Below are 17,548 nucleotides of genomic sequence, written 5' to 3' on the forward strand. Positions count from 1 at the left end.
AGCGTCTGGCAAACCTAGATTAGGAACTTAAGGAGAAAGGGTATTGTACTGGAATGTCATAATTCAAAATCCTGTTGAGGGAGATATCTGTATTATTAATGGGCTTTCATTTTTTTCTAAGAAAAAAGAAATCTAAGTGAAGGCTATAATATCACCAAGACTGAAACGGGTGGGGTAAGAAGAGGGAAACAGCATACAGTGCTACTGGCTAATGCAAAACCGGAATTTGGAACACTGTTGTAAAGAACAAAAGGCATGACCACCACATGATTAGTGAACTGTAGATGAATATAATTCATTCAATCCCTTTTCATGTGTAATAATTCAAGTTAAAGCAATCCAAAATGAACCTTTGTTTTAACAGGCTGCAGATTTTTTTTTAAAAACAAGTTACAACTTTCTATCAACTCAGTTCAAATTGCTGACACCTTACTCTGAGACCCTTTGTTAGATTAGATTAGATTACTTAGTGTGGAAACAGGCCCTTCGGCCCAACAAGTCCACACCGACCCGCCAAAGCGTAACCCACCCAGACCCATTCTCCTACATTTACCCCTTCACCTAACACTACGGGCAATTTAGCATGGCCAATTCACCTAACCCCTGCACATTTTTGGATTGTGGGAGGAAACCGGAGCACCCGGAGGAAACCCACGCAGACATGGGGAGAATGTGCAAACTCCACACAGAGAGTCGCCTGAGGCGGGAATTGAACCCGGGTCTCTGGCGCTGTGAGGCAGCAGTGCTAACCACTGTGCCACCGTGCCGCCCAGACTCCCTACAAATCCCTTTAAGATGTATTTGGATAGGATCACTCTTGATTCTTCCAAATTCCAGGAAATACAGTCCCAGTCTGTTCAATATTTTCTCATAAGAAAATCCCCTGATTTGTCTGGTGAACCTGAGACATATTTCCTTTAAAGCAAATACATTCTTTCTTGGGAAAGGAGACCTAACCTTCCTTACTGCTTAGTCAGGCTTCACTTGCAGGACGTTAGCTTGTCAATCGTGAATAAAGTAGAAACAGCCAAAGGAAACTCTCTGCTGTACCTTGCTTTTCACCATAAAAGATCACAGCTTTACTGCTGTAGCATGTTAAACAAAATATAAGTGTGTATGACGCACATAATATACAAGTATGGAAATATTGCAGATGTGCACTTGCTTTGAGAGAAATTTTCTGAACTGAACATTTCTAATTAAAAAGAATAATGATTAGACTTCCAAATACATTTTTTTTTTAAGTGAACATCAACATACAGTCGATTCTGCTCTAATGCAGTAGTCCCGTTCTTGTGCAACCCCATGTCATAAGAAAATCACATAATAGCAGCACCATTTAACCCAATGGAGCCAGAATCACTTTGTAACCAATACACGCTTAAAAGGTTTGTGCTTCAGAAACAGTGTCCCCAATTCGTCAATTGTGTTACAGTGAATTTGCATTAACAAAAGACACATTATAGCAGAACCAGCTGTATTTATTCAGGTCATTTTATTCTCATTTCTCTTTGCATTTTGTTCTGTTGTCATGCTTAAATATTAAAATGAAAGCACATCTTGTCATAGATTTTGTGAACAAATTAGAAGTGCAGGCTTAATGAGCTAAATGGTTAGTTTCTCCCCAAGATTGTACAACTCTTTATCCTGATAAAAAAAAATTTCCAGGCCTTCGTCCAGTTTTCATGATTGCTCATCATTTCACAACACTTTATTGATACAATAAAGCCACAGCAAGAAACTGTGGCTGCTGAGGTGTAGGATGTAGAATAAAAACTGAGCAATATGGCATTTATTCCATTGTGGGTAAATAGAATAACTTCAGAAGAATAACACCAGTTCAGCGGTCAGATAAATTGTTTTGGCATCAAGTTTACTAAAGGGCAGACTCCCTTAGATGAAGTCAATTCTAGAAATTCAAGTCATTGACATTTTTCCAAAATGAGCAGATGTATGCATTATTCTTGCTCAAACGTAGCACAATAATAGCACAAGACAAGGCGACACGATGGCTTAATGGTTCACACTGCTGCCTCACAGCGCCAGGGACCCAGGTTCGATTCCAGCTTCGGACGACTGTCTGTGTGGAGTTTGCACATTTTCCCAGTGTCTGCGTGGGTTTCCTCCCACAATCCAAAGATGGGCAAGTTAGGCGAATTGGCCATACTAAATTGCCCATATTGTTCAGGGATATGTAGGTTAGATATGTTACTCAGGTGAAATGTAGAATAATGGGGTAGAGGAATGGATCTGGGCGGGATACTCTTCGGAGGGTCTGTGTGAATTTGTTGGGCCAAATGGCCTGTTTCCCCACTGTAGGGATTCTATGAAAAGGTGATTAAAAATGTAAATGTAAAAAGTGCTAAGTCAGTATCAACCTACTTCAAGTGCTTTGTTACAACCCTGGTACTGTAGTTAGATGGAACAGTAAGAGCATTAAGCTTTTTGCGGTTGGAGTGATGCAAGGCAAAGGGAGGCTAGTTTGCAGGATATAAGCAGATCAGTCCATTTCATTGACATCAGTGATTATAAAGCTGACACATTACATGGGATCCCCATGCTCTCCATGTCATTTTATGGTATCAGTTTTTTTTTCCCCTGATAAGCTAGAGTTCAATGCTGGAGCCCCGAATTTAGGAAACTATGAGAACCAAAAAAAACATAAACTAATTAGGTGACAAATATATACAATTTCACTTAGTCTTGTACTAAAAGCTTGCTCCAGTGGGTACATGAGACATTCACAGTTTTCCTCCCTACACTCATTTCTATCAAGGGCTTCAAATATAAACACAGGGCTGAGTGAAAGCTGTGAAGACCTGAGGGAGGAACTCTTGACAAGATAGTTGCCTTCCAAGAAATATTAGCAACCACTGACAACCATTATGAGTACTAGGCTGCACTAAGTGCACTCCCTTGTGTAAAGAGACCAGTGTGAACACGATGAGAAGAAATGTTTTCGGCCAGCAATTGGTTGGAATTTCACCTGAGCAAGTGAAATGAACAAGTTGATGTTTTGTGCCTCAGTTCATGAAAAGAAGTGAGATGACGGCATGATTCACACTTCCTTTGGGCAGCTCGCTGAACTGAATAGTGGGGATGGAATGGAATGCATATTAGCAATTACTGACACCATTTAAAGGCAGCTCGCGCTGCGAGAGTCAGATTTTGACTGCAGATAATTCTGTTGGCAATTAAGCATAATTGGGTGATTCCTCAGATGCACATATTAGAGGTCTCCGTGTAGGCGGTCAATAGGAGGGAAGTTCTGTTTTTCCAGAGGACTACTTAAGTTCCAGGCATGTAGACTGGCACAACTGACTGAATATGACATGGCAAAACAATTACTGTAATGTTTTCGCAATCCAAGCAAAAAAGTTAAATAACCTAAGCAGAACTTTTGAGGTAAGATTCCTGTCGTGCTCTTGCTGAGTCATCACCAACAACACTTTCTCACAATACTGACACCGACTATACCTACTGCTGTCCTTATAATTGCTGTCCTCACCTTCCTGAATCTTTGAAATCTTACTTACAAATTCCATACTCTTATACACTTTGTCACAAAGCTAGTCCCTTTTTTTCTAAAAGCTGTTCCTTTTCTTAAGGAACTGTGTCCTTGAGTTTTTTCAGAGGGGAATGGGCAGGATTCCAATCAGTCTGGTTAGTACAGAGATAAAAAGGATTTTGAGAGGCCTTTTGTTATATGCAAACAGATGAGACTTCAGGCCAAAGTGGTCATGTTTTAAAAGTGACCTTTCTAATGAAAGGGGAATGGTCAGCTCTCTTGCTGAGCAGTTTAGTCCAGAACTAATTGGAAGTTCATTAGTGAGCTGTGTGGAAACAAACTCTCTCTCTCTCCTTCTACCCTTCTAACTTCAACCTGTAAGCATCTGTTCCTTTTGTTTCACAGTGTTTTAAAAGACTGTTTATTGGGACTGTTATGTATATTCAGAACAGCATAATTAAGTCTAGTTTGGATAGACTAAGTTCTGTAGGGGTTCTTTATTCTGTTCGTTGTGTTTCATTGTGTAATTTTGTGAATAAATTTTTGTCTGTTTTAAAACCTGGTAGTCAACCTTGCTAACTTACTCCGGGTAATTTTCACTGTATACTTACTGAAACAAATTGCAAAGTTATGGTCTGGGCTGCCTGCTTAACAATGTTTTGAGTGGTCTGACCTAGTCCATAACAATGTTCATGTTTAAAACATCTCATTAAGTTACTACTAATACTCCATTCTTTCCTGCAGAAAAGTAGGTAAAGGTAAAGTGGAGATAAACGTAAAGTCGCCATAATCCCAGAGAATCAGAGAGAGTGTTGTTCTCTTATTGGAGAGATGTTAATACACAATACCTGGCAGCAAACATGAAGAAAGTGACAGTGAGTTTATAGTGAATGCCAATGGAGGTGGTGGCGCTCATGTCGGCATGGGTGTAGCAAAAGGCGGCACAATGGCTCAGTGGTTAGCGTTGCTGCCTCACAGCACCAAGGTCCCAGGTTCGATTCCAGCCTTGGGTGACTGTGTGGAGTTTGCACATTCTCCCCGTGTCTGCGTGGGTTTCCTCCGGGTGCTCCGGTTTCCTCCCACAGTCCAAAGATGTGCGGGTCAGGTGAATTGGCCATGCTAAATTGCCCATAGCGTTAGGTGCATTAGTTGGAGGGAAATGGGTCTGGGTGGGTTACTCTTCGGAGGGCGGTGTGGACTGGTTGGGCTGAAGGGCCTGTTTCCACACTGTAGGGAATCTAATATTCCACAGGATTTCCTCCATATCTGTTTTACCTTCTGCTTTTCACTACAGTCTCTCACCTTCTACAAGTACCAAATTTAGGTGCATTTCAGTAGCCATTTATATTTGCACAGCCTTGCCACTAACTCATCCTCATTGATGTCCTGTTTTTGGAAGAATGATCTACTCTATTTAATTTCTAGATCAGTAAACCTTGTTCCGCAGTCACGATGTGGAGGTGTTGGTGCTGGACTGGGGTGGACAAAGTTAGAAGTCAGACGACACCAGGTTATAGACCAACAGGTTTATTTGAAAGCACAAGCTTTCAGAGCACTGCTCCTTCATCAGGTGACTTCATGTTGTTCTGCAGTATTTTATTAGTCTACTCTCAATAATTCCTTCATTAATGTCTCTAATGTTAGGTCTCTCACGAGACATATAACAATTGCTGTTATTATCTCTGATAAATGTGCAGAGTTAGCAGTCACAAGGATCACAGTGAAATCATTTCCAAATAATCTATACATCAAGAAGATCAGTACATCAATCACTTACTTGTCGCTCTGACATGACGTATAGGTACTGTTGATCTGTAGAGAAGCCCATGTCCCTCAGAATCATTCTTCTGTCCAGCATGACATTGATAGTCTCATAATGAGCCCCATCACTGGGTGGACCATCGACACGTATCTGTTCAAGAAAAAGCAAGAAACTTTCATCAGGATGCGCACACACCATCATAACCAAAAGATACCCTGAGATGGTTACAGTGTTTCTTATTAACAATAAAAATCTGAAAAGACCTTTTAAAATATTGTTTTCAAAGTTACACATCTACTTATAGCTTCAAATGTCTAACTCTAACCCGATCAAACTTATAGCCCAATTTGGGGCATCTTCCTCTCTGCAAATGCTCTGATTACTTTCAGTTTGCATCCTTCACCACTCCTGAGGTTGGTAGCACTCTCTTTCTCCCTTACAGAAATCAAACATAACTAGGCCAAATTAACCAATAATTAGCTCAAATCATCATTTCAGTTTTGATACTTGACATGGTTGCTGAGGACTTACTTCACCACATGGAGCATATCAATCAAGTGAGGTCAAGTCAACTTTCATGTGGTCACACAATCATGCTATGGAATTAGATTCTTAGTCATTTTGCTCTTTTCTAGCATAAAATTTTGAATTCAGTTGTTCAAAGATTAAACATAGGTCAAATGAAGAATTTCTCCACTCTATAAAGCTGAGAAAAACTTCCCATGACATATCTACACAGAAATCATTGGGGATCAATTCCCAGGTCATGAAGGGCTGTGGAAGCAGGAAGGGGAGTAGCACCATCCCACAGGTCAAACAGACACAGCAGTTCTCCTTCTGTGCTGTAACCATTTGATGAATCATCCCATGATCATTTCACTGAAATGATGACCTGGATCATCAACTTAAAGACAAAAACAAAACTGGATTTCAACTCATTTTGTTCAAATTAACAAGAACAAAATAATTAGCAACGTTTTGGAAATGATTCGAACATCACAAGTAATCAAATTTTAATAAGGAATCTTATTGTTTGTCGGACTTTAAATTTCAATGATCTAATCTAATATTGGCATATGAGAAGAGATTAATAAAGTGAAGTGCAGCTAGAATTCAATATGCCCCTCCAGTGGGCATGGGCTGGCAGGTTGACGGGGTGAGGGTTCTAACATGATGTAGAATGATGAGTTGCTTGTTGCCTTCCTGCATCCTCTGATATGTCACCAACAATGAATACGATGACGTGTAGCCTGATCCCCCACCTTAAATCAAATTAGACCTTTAAATGGCCGATTAATGGCCTCTTCCCAGTGCCAGTAAAGACAGAGCTTTTAATGAGATCATTGCAGTCCTGCAGTGGACACCACTCCCAGTGGTGATGTTGGATGAATAGTTGCTAGTCATCTGCATACTTGGCAGCTCTTAGAAGTGGAATATCCTCCATCATGGGGGTGGAAGAGATGACTTCAAGTAAGCAATTAATTGCTTGAATGAAAATAGAATTGCGGCTTCCCTAGAAGGGAAAAAGAGGTTCATCCTAAACCTTTCAGTTAGAGGGTGGCAATGACATCCTGACTAATTTGAGAGAGACAGACAAAGATGAATACAGGCAAGGTGCCAATACAAATTGAGCAAGTGAAAGCACGAGTGCAAAAAAGTATGAGAGAGAAAGGATCCCTACAAATACAGATACAAAAGTGAGACCTGAAGAGAGGGAGGAACAGCCAAGAAAGACAAGGGTGAAAAAGTAGTGGAAGGAAGAGGAGAGAGGCTGCTGGGTAAGGGTTGAATCTGCGTGATGTGAAGAGGTAGGGGCTGGAACTGTGACAGAAAACAAAATCACCTTCTTACCACTAAGTTGACAATTAAGCTCCTAAATTCTTTATTTGCTTGGTTTTTAGCTTGTGTCACATTCTTCTGAATTCACACAAGTGGAAACTGTTTAATAGTGCTCTAAATTCTATAAATGACCTAACATGGCCATTCTGTCAGACACTATTTCCTTTATTTTGATTATTGCAAACAATACATTAAATCAGAATTGTTGTGATCCAGATTAAAATGCAATACTATTAACTGGAGAAATATTAAATACATTAATTCCAGCAGTTCCACAAAAGCATTTAATCAATTTTGCAATTATTCGCAGTTTTGATTAGCAGAATTTTATTCCCCTCACAATGTATGTTACAGAGGATACAAAATGTAACCAGGGATCGTTGTACATGAGAATCAAATCAAACATTATATGCGGAAAGTGTTCTTCAACCATTGTTCAATAGGAAGCTAATTTGATGTGTCTTTAAATATGAATTTACAGACAAAGAGATAGAATTGTCTGTAATGAATATAACAGACAATTCTATCTCTTTGTCTGTAAGTACCATATTTACCAGACTGTTTGATCTATAATCACTCAATTGTATTTACCGAATAGTTTCCATGAAGACAAGATGTGTCTACCCAAAATTGAGATTGAAGCTTTCATTATGTATTGCTCACTTCTTTCAATGTATCAACTTACTGTATGCTGAAAGTATTAGTTTTATTATTCCTAATGACAGGAGGGAATGGACGTTTACTGAATGTATAAAAATAAAGATTGCATCCAGATAATACAGAGCACTGACTTTACACAGAATATCACAAACATGCACATAGACTATGAGGTTGTGCGAGTAACGATTATGCCCTAGGCATATAGGGCTCATTACTGTAGTACTAATTCAATAACCTGAATAAACCATGTACAGCTTTTTGACAGGAAATACATTTAAGGTACCCTGATGTGAGTTAACATTTCTTTGCATGACATGCTCCATTCATTAAGTATTAATGATTGCCTCCATAAAATCAAAAGAATCAAAGTGTATTATTGTACAAGATTTCTTCCAAGAGGTATGATCAATGACAACTATGAATTTATATGTGTACTATGCTGTGGAATTGATCACAAGATCAATCAAGGCACTAGTTGGTCTTTCAACCATGTGCCTCATCTGCAATGGATCATGCGTAGTTCGTTATAGCTAAATGTTTCTGTATTAATAAATACATTTCCCTCTGACTGTCTGCACAATAAAAAGTTTTACCAAGTTTATGATGCTAAACCAATAGAGTATTGCAATATATTTGTAGTCAATTCAAGTTTGCAACATTTTCCAAGTAGTCACATATCAAACTGTCATTATTGATAGATAAAATGATCATTTCTCCAAAATATTATGTTAAACATTAAATACGGTTTTCTTGCATACTAATTATGCAATCTAAATCAGATATTTCATCTTGTCAAGTAATTATTTCTTAGTCTCATGTCAAGTTTAGTTGAACAAATGAATAATCCCTTGGAATTCATGAATAATCACGGAGACTAAACATTTCTTCTCCTACTTTTCAATCAAACCAGCTGTAGAACTCAACTTTTCTTTGTGACTATATCCTCAAAAACATTCTAGCAATACGCATGAACATTACAATTCTGTTGTGTAATAAGAAGCTTAAGGATATGGCAAATTAAGATTATATGTTAATCCTCAGAAACTATTCACATGTAGACTTTCTATATTGTAACATTTCCTATCTCTTTTCTCAATACAACATTGAGTGAAGAACGAAATGTGAAGTGACTGTTTCATTTGTGTTTTCCATTCATACACACCCAGGGTTGATTTATCCAACAGCCTGACAGGAGAATCAACTAAACAGGAAGATAGAGTTGCAGCCATTCATGGCAAATAGTAAATTGAGTTTTTGGCACAACAAAGTGGATCTTAAATTAAATTGGAAAATACCAGTACAAATGTATTAACCTACAAATACATGTCACACCTAAATGGTTAAGAGTGACAGGTGTAATTTTCAAAGGCTATTGTATGTTTAAGGTTTTGAAAGCAATCAGGACTGGTTTGCATAGGATGTCGACGTCACAGGAAAGGTTGGAATTTATTATCTATTCCTGATTCTTCTTAAAACGATTGGCTTTCTAGGCATTTCAGGAAACAGTTAAGACAGTAAGCGCAGGGCTGTGGGTCTAGAATCACACATAGGCCACACCAGGTTAGGATGGAAGATTTCCTTCCCAGAAGACATTAATGAACCGAACTGCTACTGGGGTAAGTAATTTCATATGCTTGGGGGTCAAGAAAATAAAAATAATAAAGGCCATGGTTATCTATGATCAAGGTAGCTCTGTATTCAGTAACTATTAAACCTGGAGTCAGAAGATCAAGAGTAATTCCCATATCAGAGTCCTGAACATTATTCTCACTGGCACTTCAATATAATATTGAGGAAGTGTTATGCTGCTTTGGCACTGTTTTACAGATGAATTGTTAAACCCAGGCTGTGCCTGACTGTTTAGAAGGATGCAAAGATCCTATGACAATATTTGAAGGAAAGCAGAGGAATTAGTCCAGTCTCCTCTGCAATATTTATCCATAAATTTACAGCATTCAAAGCAGATTATCTGGTAATTCATCTCAAAGTTAGGAGCATTTTGTGTGCATTAGAAGCACAGGAATAGGAATAGGAATAGACCATTCATCCTGCTCCATTATTCACTTAGCTTGTGACTGACATTTTTCCTCAATGCCATTTTCCCACAAAGTCTCCTGTCTTTTCACATCATTGGTTTTCAGAAATCAATTGACATCTGGCTTGGACATGCTCAATGAATGAGCTTCCACAACCCTTTGGAATAGATTCTAAAAATTCATCACCTGAGTTTAGACATTCCTCCTCATCTTAGTGTTAAATGACCCACCCCCTAAGAAGATATCCTTAGAATGAGACTACCAGGTTATCTACAACTATCCTGTCACACCTGTAAAAGATTTCAAGGTTTCAACAAAGTCACTTTTCATGCATAGAAATTCAAGAGAATACAGACCCAGTTTCCTCAATCTCTCCTAATGAAACAGCCTGCAATCTCTGGGATCAACTGTGACTCTGTACTACACTCCCTCTTCAAGTAAATCCTTCTTTAGATAAGGAGACCAAAATTGTATATTATACTCCTGATGAGGTCTCATCAAGGCAACAAGTCATCTTTACTCAACTGTCCTTGAGAAGAAGGCCTACATACTACGTGGCTTTCTAATTGCTGCTGAACCTATGTTAGCTTTTAGTGACTCATGGAGAAGGACAGACAATTGAACCATAGATTTTTGATTTTAATGTCATGTGTATTTTACAGTAAGAATACAGTAAACTACAGAGAAAAGACAGGCCATTTTGGACTCTCATATTGAGTAACTTCTCACCATTTATAAAAAATAGTTTTTTTTCTATTAATAGTAAGGATATTATTAAATAGCAAAGGGTTCAGAAACAATTTACCAGGAAGTTGATGGGACTGGAGGATTTGAGTTAGAAGGAGAGATAGATTACATTAGATTAGAAGATTAAATTCCCTGCAGTGCTGAAACAGGCCGTTTGGCCCAACAAGTTCACATCGACCCTCCGAAGAGTAACCCACCCAGACCCATTTCCCTCTGACTAATGCACCTAGCACTATGGGCAATTTACCATGGCCAATTCACCTGACCTGCACATCTTTTGACTGTGGGAGGAAACCGGAGCACCCGGAGGAAACCCACACAGACAGGCTGAGACTTTTTTTTCCACTGGAGCTCAGGAGATTGAAGAGATGACCTTATAGGAGGTTTATAAAATTATGTGGGGCATGCATAAGTGAAAAACAATATTCTTTTTCCTTATGGCAAGGGAATTCAAAACTAGGTGGCACATTTTTAAAATGAGAGGAGAAAGATTAAAAAGGGACCCGAAGGACATCTTATTCACACAGAGGCTGGCTCATATGTGGAATGAACCGCCAGAGAAAGTTGTAGATTAGGCACCGTTGCAACATTTAAGACATATTTGGATAGGTATATGAATAGGAAAGGTGTAAAGAGATATGCGAAAGCAGGACTAGTTTAGATTTGGAAACTTGGACAGTCAGCATGGACGAATTGAACGAAAGGGTTTGTTTCCATGCTGTATGACTCTATGTCAGGTACAAGTCCACTAACAATGGCTGGCCAAGCTGCTTGGAGCCCCCTTGTATTCTCTCCATGTACATTTCTATCCTGTCTAGAGTTATCAGCAAATTTGGAAATATTACCTTTGGTCCCCCATTTACTGAAATAATGTACAGCTGTGGACCTAGCACTCACCCTTGCAGTTCCCCATGAGTCGCAACCATCCATCCTGAAGTGATCCATTTATTCTTAACTTCTGCTGTCCACCTACTCCCCAATTCTCAAGTTGTTTTCGTACATTGTCCCCACCCCCATTCCCCCTACACCCCCCCAACACAACACACAATTTCATACACTATTTTATTTACTAGCTCCTTTGTCAGACCATATCCAAAGCTGCCTGAAAATATGCCATATTCACACATTCCCCTTTGTCAGGACCACAAACAAGATTTTCAAACATGTTTCACCCTTTCTAAATTCAAATTGACCCTTCCCAATTTTCCCATCTGTTCTAAATATCCAGTACGCACAACCTTTATGATAAATTCTAACATCTTCTTGACTACTGATATCAAATCACAAATCTGTAGTTCTTAATTCTCCCTATTCCTTCATTTGTAAATTGTAGGGTTCTGTTTACTACTCTGAAGTCCAAAGGAACGTTCCCAGAATCTACAGAATTTTGATAGATAACTATCAATGCATTCACTACTTCTTCCCACTCACTACTTCAACACTCTAGGCTGAAGCCCGTTGGTCCAGTGCATTTATCAGCCTTCATTCCAGTTAACATTTCAAGTACTACCTCTAATTACACTAATTCCTTTTAGTTCCTCATTCTCACAAGTCCTTTGGTCACCTGGTATTTTTGGGAGATTTTATACATCTTGTTCCTTGAAGGCAAACTATAAAACAAGACGGACTAATTCACAAGTAATATATTGGCTTTACAAAATTTGGCACATTAAGGACATAATGACAACACATATGTTGCATTGAATTTTTTTTTTTGTCAGCATTTTTCTTGTGCTCAGAAGCCAGCAGTCTGATCATTGTAAAATTAAGTGCAAACGTAGTTCCAAGAATTCCTAGGAGGTCACATTCAATTCTGCCTAGCAACATATTCCAAGCTTTGCTCAGGATAGTTTAGGGTCACAGAGGAGGAAGTCAAATGTTACAAGCAGCTGGAGAGAGATAGGGAGGTAGAGGTACCCTCCATGTTACGATTACCTCAGTTAGCTATACAGGTGGGAAGGCAGTTGAAATGCACAGGTTCTCTGTGGGGGACTCAGTGAGGAATCAAGAGCTCTTAGAACTCAGCAGCCTTCTGATTCCTAGAACATATTCAAGTCACTACTCTGACTCAGTAGTCGTCCTGAGGAGCTGATAAACTGGGAAAGTCGCATCCAGTCCCAAGAGATGCTCAGTTGATACCATTCACTTCTGTGTCAGGGAAAGCAAAGGGGAGCTCAGAAAAGCACCGCAAGCATTAATATTCCTTCACTCCTCCCCAAAGGACTCAACATACCTCCCAGCCTACCCTAAGCATTCCATCACTTACCTGTCAACTTCTTACCCAACGGCCACCCTAACCACACACCTACTTATATTTTTACTTTTTCACAGGAAGCCATGTAAGTGTCTGGCTGTGCTGCTGGACATTTAAAATCACAGAACACTGGAGATGATGGCTGCAAAAGGAGGCATGGTATGTCTATTCTGCACTATGAGAAAATTCAGAGTCAAAGAGGTCAAGAGCACTGAAAAAGGCCCTTCAGCCTGATAAGTCTGCACTGATCAAAAACAAGCACCTACCCATTCTAACAGCTTTTTCTAGCACTTGTGTGCCTTTGTAACACAAATGCACATCTAAATACTTCTTAAATGTTATGAGGCAGAGAGTTCTAGATTTGCACTACACTCTGGGTGAAAGACATTTCCTCATATTCCCTGTAAACCCTTTGTCCCTTACCTTGAATCCATATCCGGGTCATCGATCCTTCCATTAAGGAGATAAGTCCCTACCCTAACTATGTCTCTCAATTTTATACATCTCAATCATGCACCCTCTGAATCTTCCCTGCTCGAAGAAAACAATGCCAGTCAACACTAAACTATTAGATTTCAGGTAAGCTCCACATTTCTGAAGGAGGAACAAGTGAGGACTGCAGTTGCTGGAGATCAGGGTCAAGAGAGTGGTGCTGGAAAAGCACAGCAGGTCAGGCAGCATCAGAGGAGCAGAAGAGTCGATATTTCAGGCATTAGGCAAATTCCTGACGAAGGGCTTATGCCCAAAATGTTGATTCTCCTGCTCCTCAGATGCTGCCTGACCTGCTGCGCTTTTCCAGCACCACACTCCCACATTTCTGAAGGGGCCAGGATCAGAAATGCCAGTTAGAAATTCAGAGCTCAGACTTAACGCAAAAGATAAGAGTGCAGTGGCAGAATATGATCCAGTTTCAAAGTCTAGGGAAGCACTGACCCATGAAAAAAAAGAGGAGGAATCAACCACAATGGGAGTATTTGTTCAGGCAGTCTAAAATAGAAGAGCTCAAGGGGGAGTTTCAGGGCCAACTCAGAAGTGAAAAACTGCAATCCCTTATGAAGTTTAATGAGATTTGATGACCCACTGTGTCATTAACATCTGAAGGAAACTGTTGAGAAATCTGCAGGATCTGTCTTGATTACATTTGCGATTTGATGTGCTCTGTGGGGTATTTGATCCTAGTCCATGACCCGTGTTTACCATATGTTAACTCTGGGTGTTAGAAACAAGTTGTGCAGATAATACAGATTGCCTCACTCTTCTAATGTTCCATAGTAAAATCTTACTATTTGTTCAGTATTATGGAATTATGTGGCTTTATTTTCTTTAAAGTGCTCTGGATCAAACAATGTGTCGACTTTAAAAATAAAAGTAATCGGCCCCTCGACAGACCCTGACATAAATTGTACAGTCTGGCCTGGGACCATGACGATGTAAAATTGATGTTGTTTTTACTTTTGATTGAATCCAAAATGTGTTCTGAGGTTTGTATGGAGATGCACTGAAATTTAAAAATGTGTGAAATAAGATGATATTTTCCAGTCTCCATCATAATATCATCAAAAGATCACCAGCACAGAAAAAGAACAGTTGCCCCAGTGTGTGTGCTGAGGGAGCTATTCAATTCATCCACTCCCCTGCTCTTTCCCCAACACATTGCAGACTTTTCCTCTTCAGGTATTAATCCAGCTTCCTTTTAAAAGTCACGACTGAAACACCCTTTTCAGTTGGTATGCCAAACTATAAGATTTCACCGTGTAAATGTTTTTGTTCTTATGTCATTACAGGTTTTTTTTTTGCCAATTAATGCAACATTTGTGTTCTCAAGTTACCCATCCTTCTGCCACAGAAACACTTTCTCTTTATTCATTCTATCAAAGCCCGTCGTGATCCTGAACATCTCAAACCAATCTCCCCTCAATCTTTCTGCTCTTGACTGTCTCCACATAACTGATGGGCTAAATTTCTGGTACCATTTTAGTTAATCTCCTCCACAGCCTTTACAAGGCTTTCACACTCTTTGTAAACCTATGGTGCAGAAAATTGGCTTCAGCACCCCAGCTGGTGCCAAACCATAGCGTTATAACAGCTTAGCATTGCTTTCTTGCGTCTGGATTCTATGTATCTATTAAGCAAAGGATTCTGTGTGCCTTTTTAACACTGTTCTCAATTTACTCTACCACTTTCAAAGATTTGTGTATATACACCTATAGGCCTCTCTCTCTGTCCCAAAATTTTATAACTACCATTCAGCTCATTACTCAAAATAAGTCAGCTGCAGAACAAACTAGAAAGCTGTTAGAAAATACAGAAACGTACCCTTAAGATGCCTGACCTTTACCTGTAAGCTATTATGATGCTATGCTAAACAGGTTTGGTTTAATGAAACCCCTTAGAAAGAATCATGAGTGTCTTATTCCAATTTTCCCTTCCATTCACAGCAACTGAATGAGTTCCTGGGAGATTGTACAAACTGCATTCACCAACCACATGCCCTTATTTAATTTTGCAGCTATTAATCAACTACAGGTTATTTCTCATCTTTCTGGGGCCCTCCACACCCCGAAAGCTTTGCTGATTTAGACTTTACAGCAAGTTACTCTGACCTAGTTTGAGTTTTACACTGGCTACAATGGGTATTAACAAAGTTCATCCAAGGTCAAGCATTCACAATATCTACAAATCCCTTCCTTCATTATGTACCAGAACAGGACTATAGCTGCTAAGTGTATGTAGGAACAATTTTATGAATTGATAAACATAAATTTTAAATTCATAAGCAGTGGACAAAGTAAAATAATAGAAAACTACAGACCCAGATAGGAAAATTTCCTGATTTGGACAAATATTAGTTACTGCTTTCTCATGGAAGCTAGTTGAAAAATGAAATTGTAAATGCAAGCCTAATAGTAACATCTAAAATCAGACTGTCACAAGGGGCAAGTTTGCATCCAGTGATTATCTGGGGCAAAACTCAAATTTATACTTCATGTCTCGGAACCAATAACAATGACAATGCTCTCTATTTGGGGGTTGGGGTCAAGAGCGTATCTCTTCCTTTATTTGGTGTTTCCCAAGAATATAAATATTAGAAAATAGGAGCCAGCTGATTACTTATGACACTGATTAATCTAATATTCAAGGTAAGATATATTTAGGATATTATTGATAACTGACCAACCTGCCTAATTCATTCAAGCAGCATGGAGAGGTAAACATATTTCTGGGCTGTAATCCTTTTCCAGCTCAAAAAGCATGTTTCTCCAACAAGTAACATATTGCCAGATAGAAATGGGGAGGAAGGGAGGGAAGATCATGTCCCATGTCTGCTTTAACTGGTTAAGTCTCAGTGATGACTGATATTTTGCAAACACCTTGCCTCGGAGTTGTTATACAGGTAGTTCTCCTATAATGCGCGGTTATTAAACGTGATTTGGCTGTAACGCGATTAGCGGATTATAGACTTTTTTTAAAAAATTGTGAACTCCCGTTTGTTGTTACGCGATTCCATACCCTGCTTGAGCTGAACAGCAAAATCCCAGCCTCAGGATCCTCTGTCTGCAAAATGCAAATTCAGTGTGTTCAGCTAAAAGAGGAATGCAATCAGCTCTGTAAGCCTTAAAACTGGGAATTGTAGTCTACATTTAGAAGGAACTTTATTTCAAACAGGGGGAGAATCTTGAGGAGGATTAGACTTCTGCATCGGCATCACGTGATCAGTCAGCTACTGCACTTTCTGCTGAAGAGCTTCATGAAAAGTAAGTGTTGTAGTCAGTGATTTTAGTGATAAAGTGTTAAATTTACTGTACAATGTCATTAAAATTTATGCTTTAAAGATTTACTTACTCTGTGCTCTCATTTGTGTTCGGCTAACTATTATTTTTGCTTTGAGTTTTACTGATAATTTTGGCGGTTCACCCCTACCCTATTTTTCCCCACAGGCCCCATTATTTATAGCGATTTTCTATAACACAGTGTTGCACAGGAATGCAACCAAAGCAGTACAGAAAAACTACCTGTATTTATCATTCTCAGACAGTGTTCTTTTTCTAAAAGCACCTTCTAATTTACTTGAAACATTAAACATGGCAATATTATCTAATTAGGTGCAACAGTACTGTAGGTATACCATGGTTTCAGGATACAGTTCTCACTGCAGAAGAGGGAAACATGTTGCAGTGGAGATAGCTCCAACTGCTCCAAAATTAGTCCTTCCCAACTTTATATGCAAGTTGGAATCAATATTAAAACTTTTGCTGAAGATAGTAGATATATTGTCAGCACTTTTTGTCTTGCACTCATCAGGTCAGATGCTACAATACCAGGGGAACAATTATTTATACTGTGCGTCAAACAGGGGGCTATAATATTGCTAAAAATATAAAAAGATGCTTTCTCATTCGCCTCCAAAAAAAACGTGGTATTTGGCTCCTTCATTTTCTTTGGACGACAATTTAATTGAATTGCGATAACTATGTGTCAAATACTTTTAAAGAGTATGTTGTGATCGAAAAGGATCAAAAGAGGAGAACAGAATCACTCTTCCTCACCTGGGGGAACAGGTTTGGGGAGAAAGTGAGGACTGCAGATGCTGGAGATCAGAGCTGAAAATGTGTTGCTGGAAAAGTGCAGCAGGTCAGGCAGCATTCAGGGAACAGGAGAATCGACGTTTTGGGCATAAGCCCTTCTTCAGGAATGAGGAAAGTTTGTCCAGCAGGCTAAGATAAAAGGTAGGGAGGAGGGAC

The 17,548-nt window shown here is 39.2% G+C and overlaps 1 protein-coding gene across 1 annotated transcript in view; it reads right to left on the reverse strand.

The window, feature by feature from the left end:
• The window catches only part of plxna2 (plexin A2), a 455,048-nt gene that overhangs the window by 240,775 nt on the left and 196,725 nt on the right, over positions 1-17,548 (reverse strand). Inside the window, exon 4 of the mRNA XM_043716237.1 lies at positions 5,286-5,420. Coding sequence (XP_043572172.1) covers positions 5,286-5,420 — 135 coding nt within the window. The remainder of the gene's footprint in view (positions 1-5,285; positions 5,421-17,548) is intronic.

Source organism: Chiloscyllium plagiosum, chromosome 26, assembly GCF_004010195.1.
Source record: "Chiloscyllium plagiosum isolate BGI_BamShark_2017 chromosome 26, ASM401019v2, whole genome shotgun sequence".
Taxonomy (NCBI): domain Eukaryota; kingdom Metazoa; phylum Chordata; class Chondrichthyes; order Orectolobiformes; family Hemiscylliidae; genus Chiloscyllium; species Chiloscyllium plagiosum.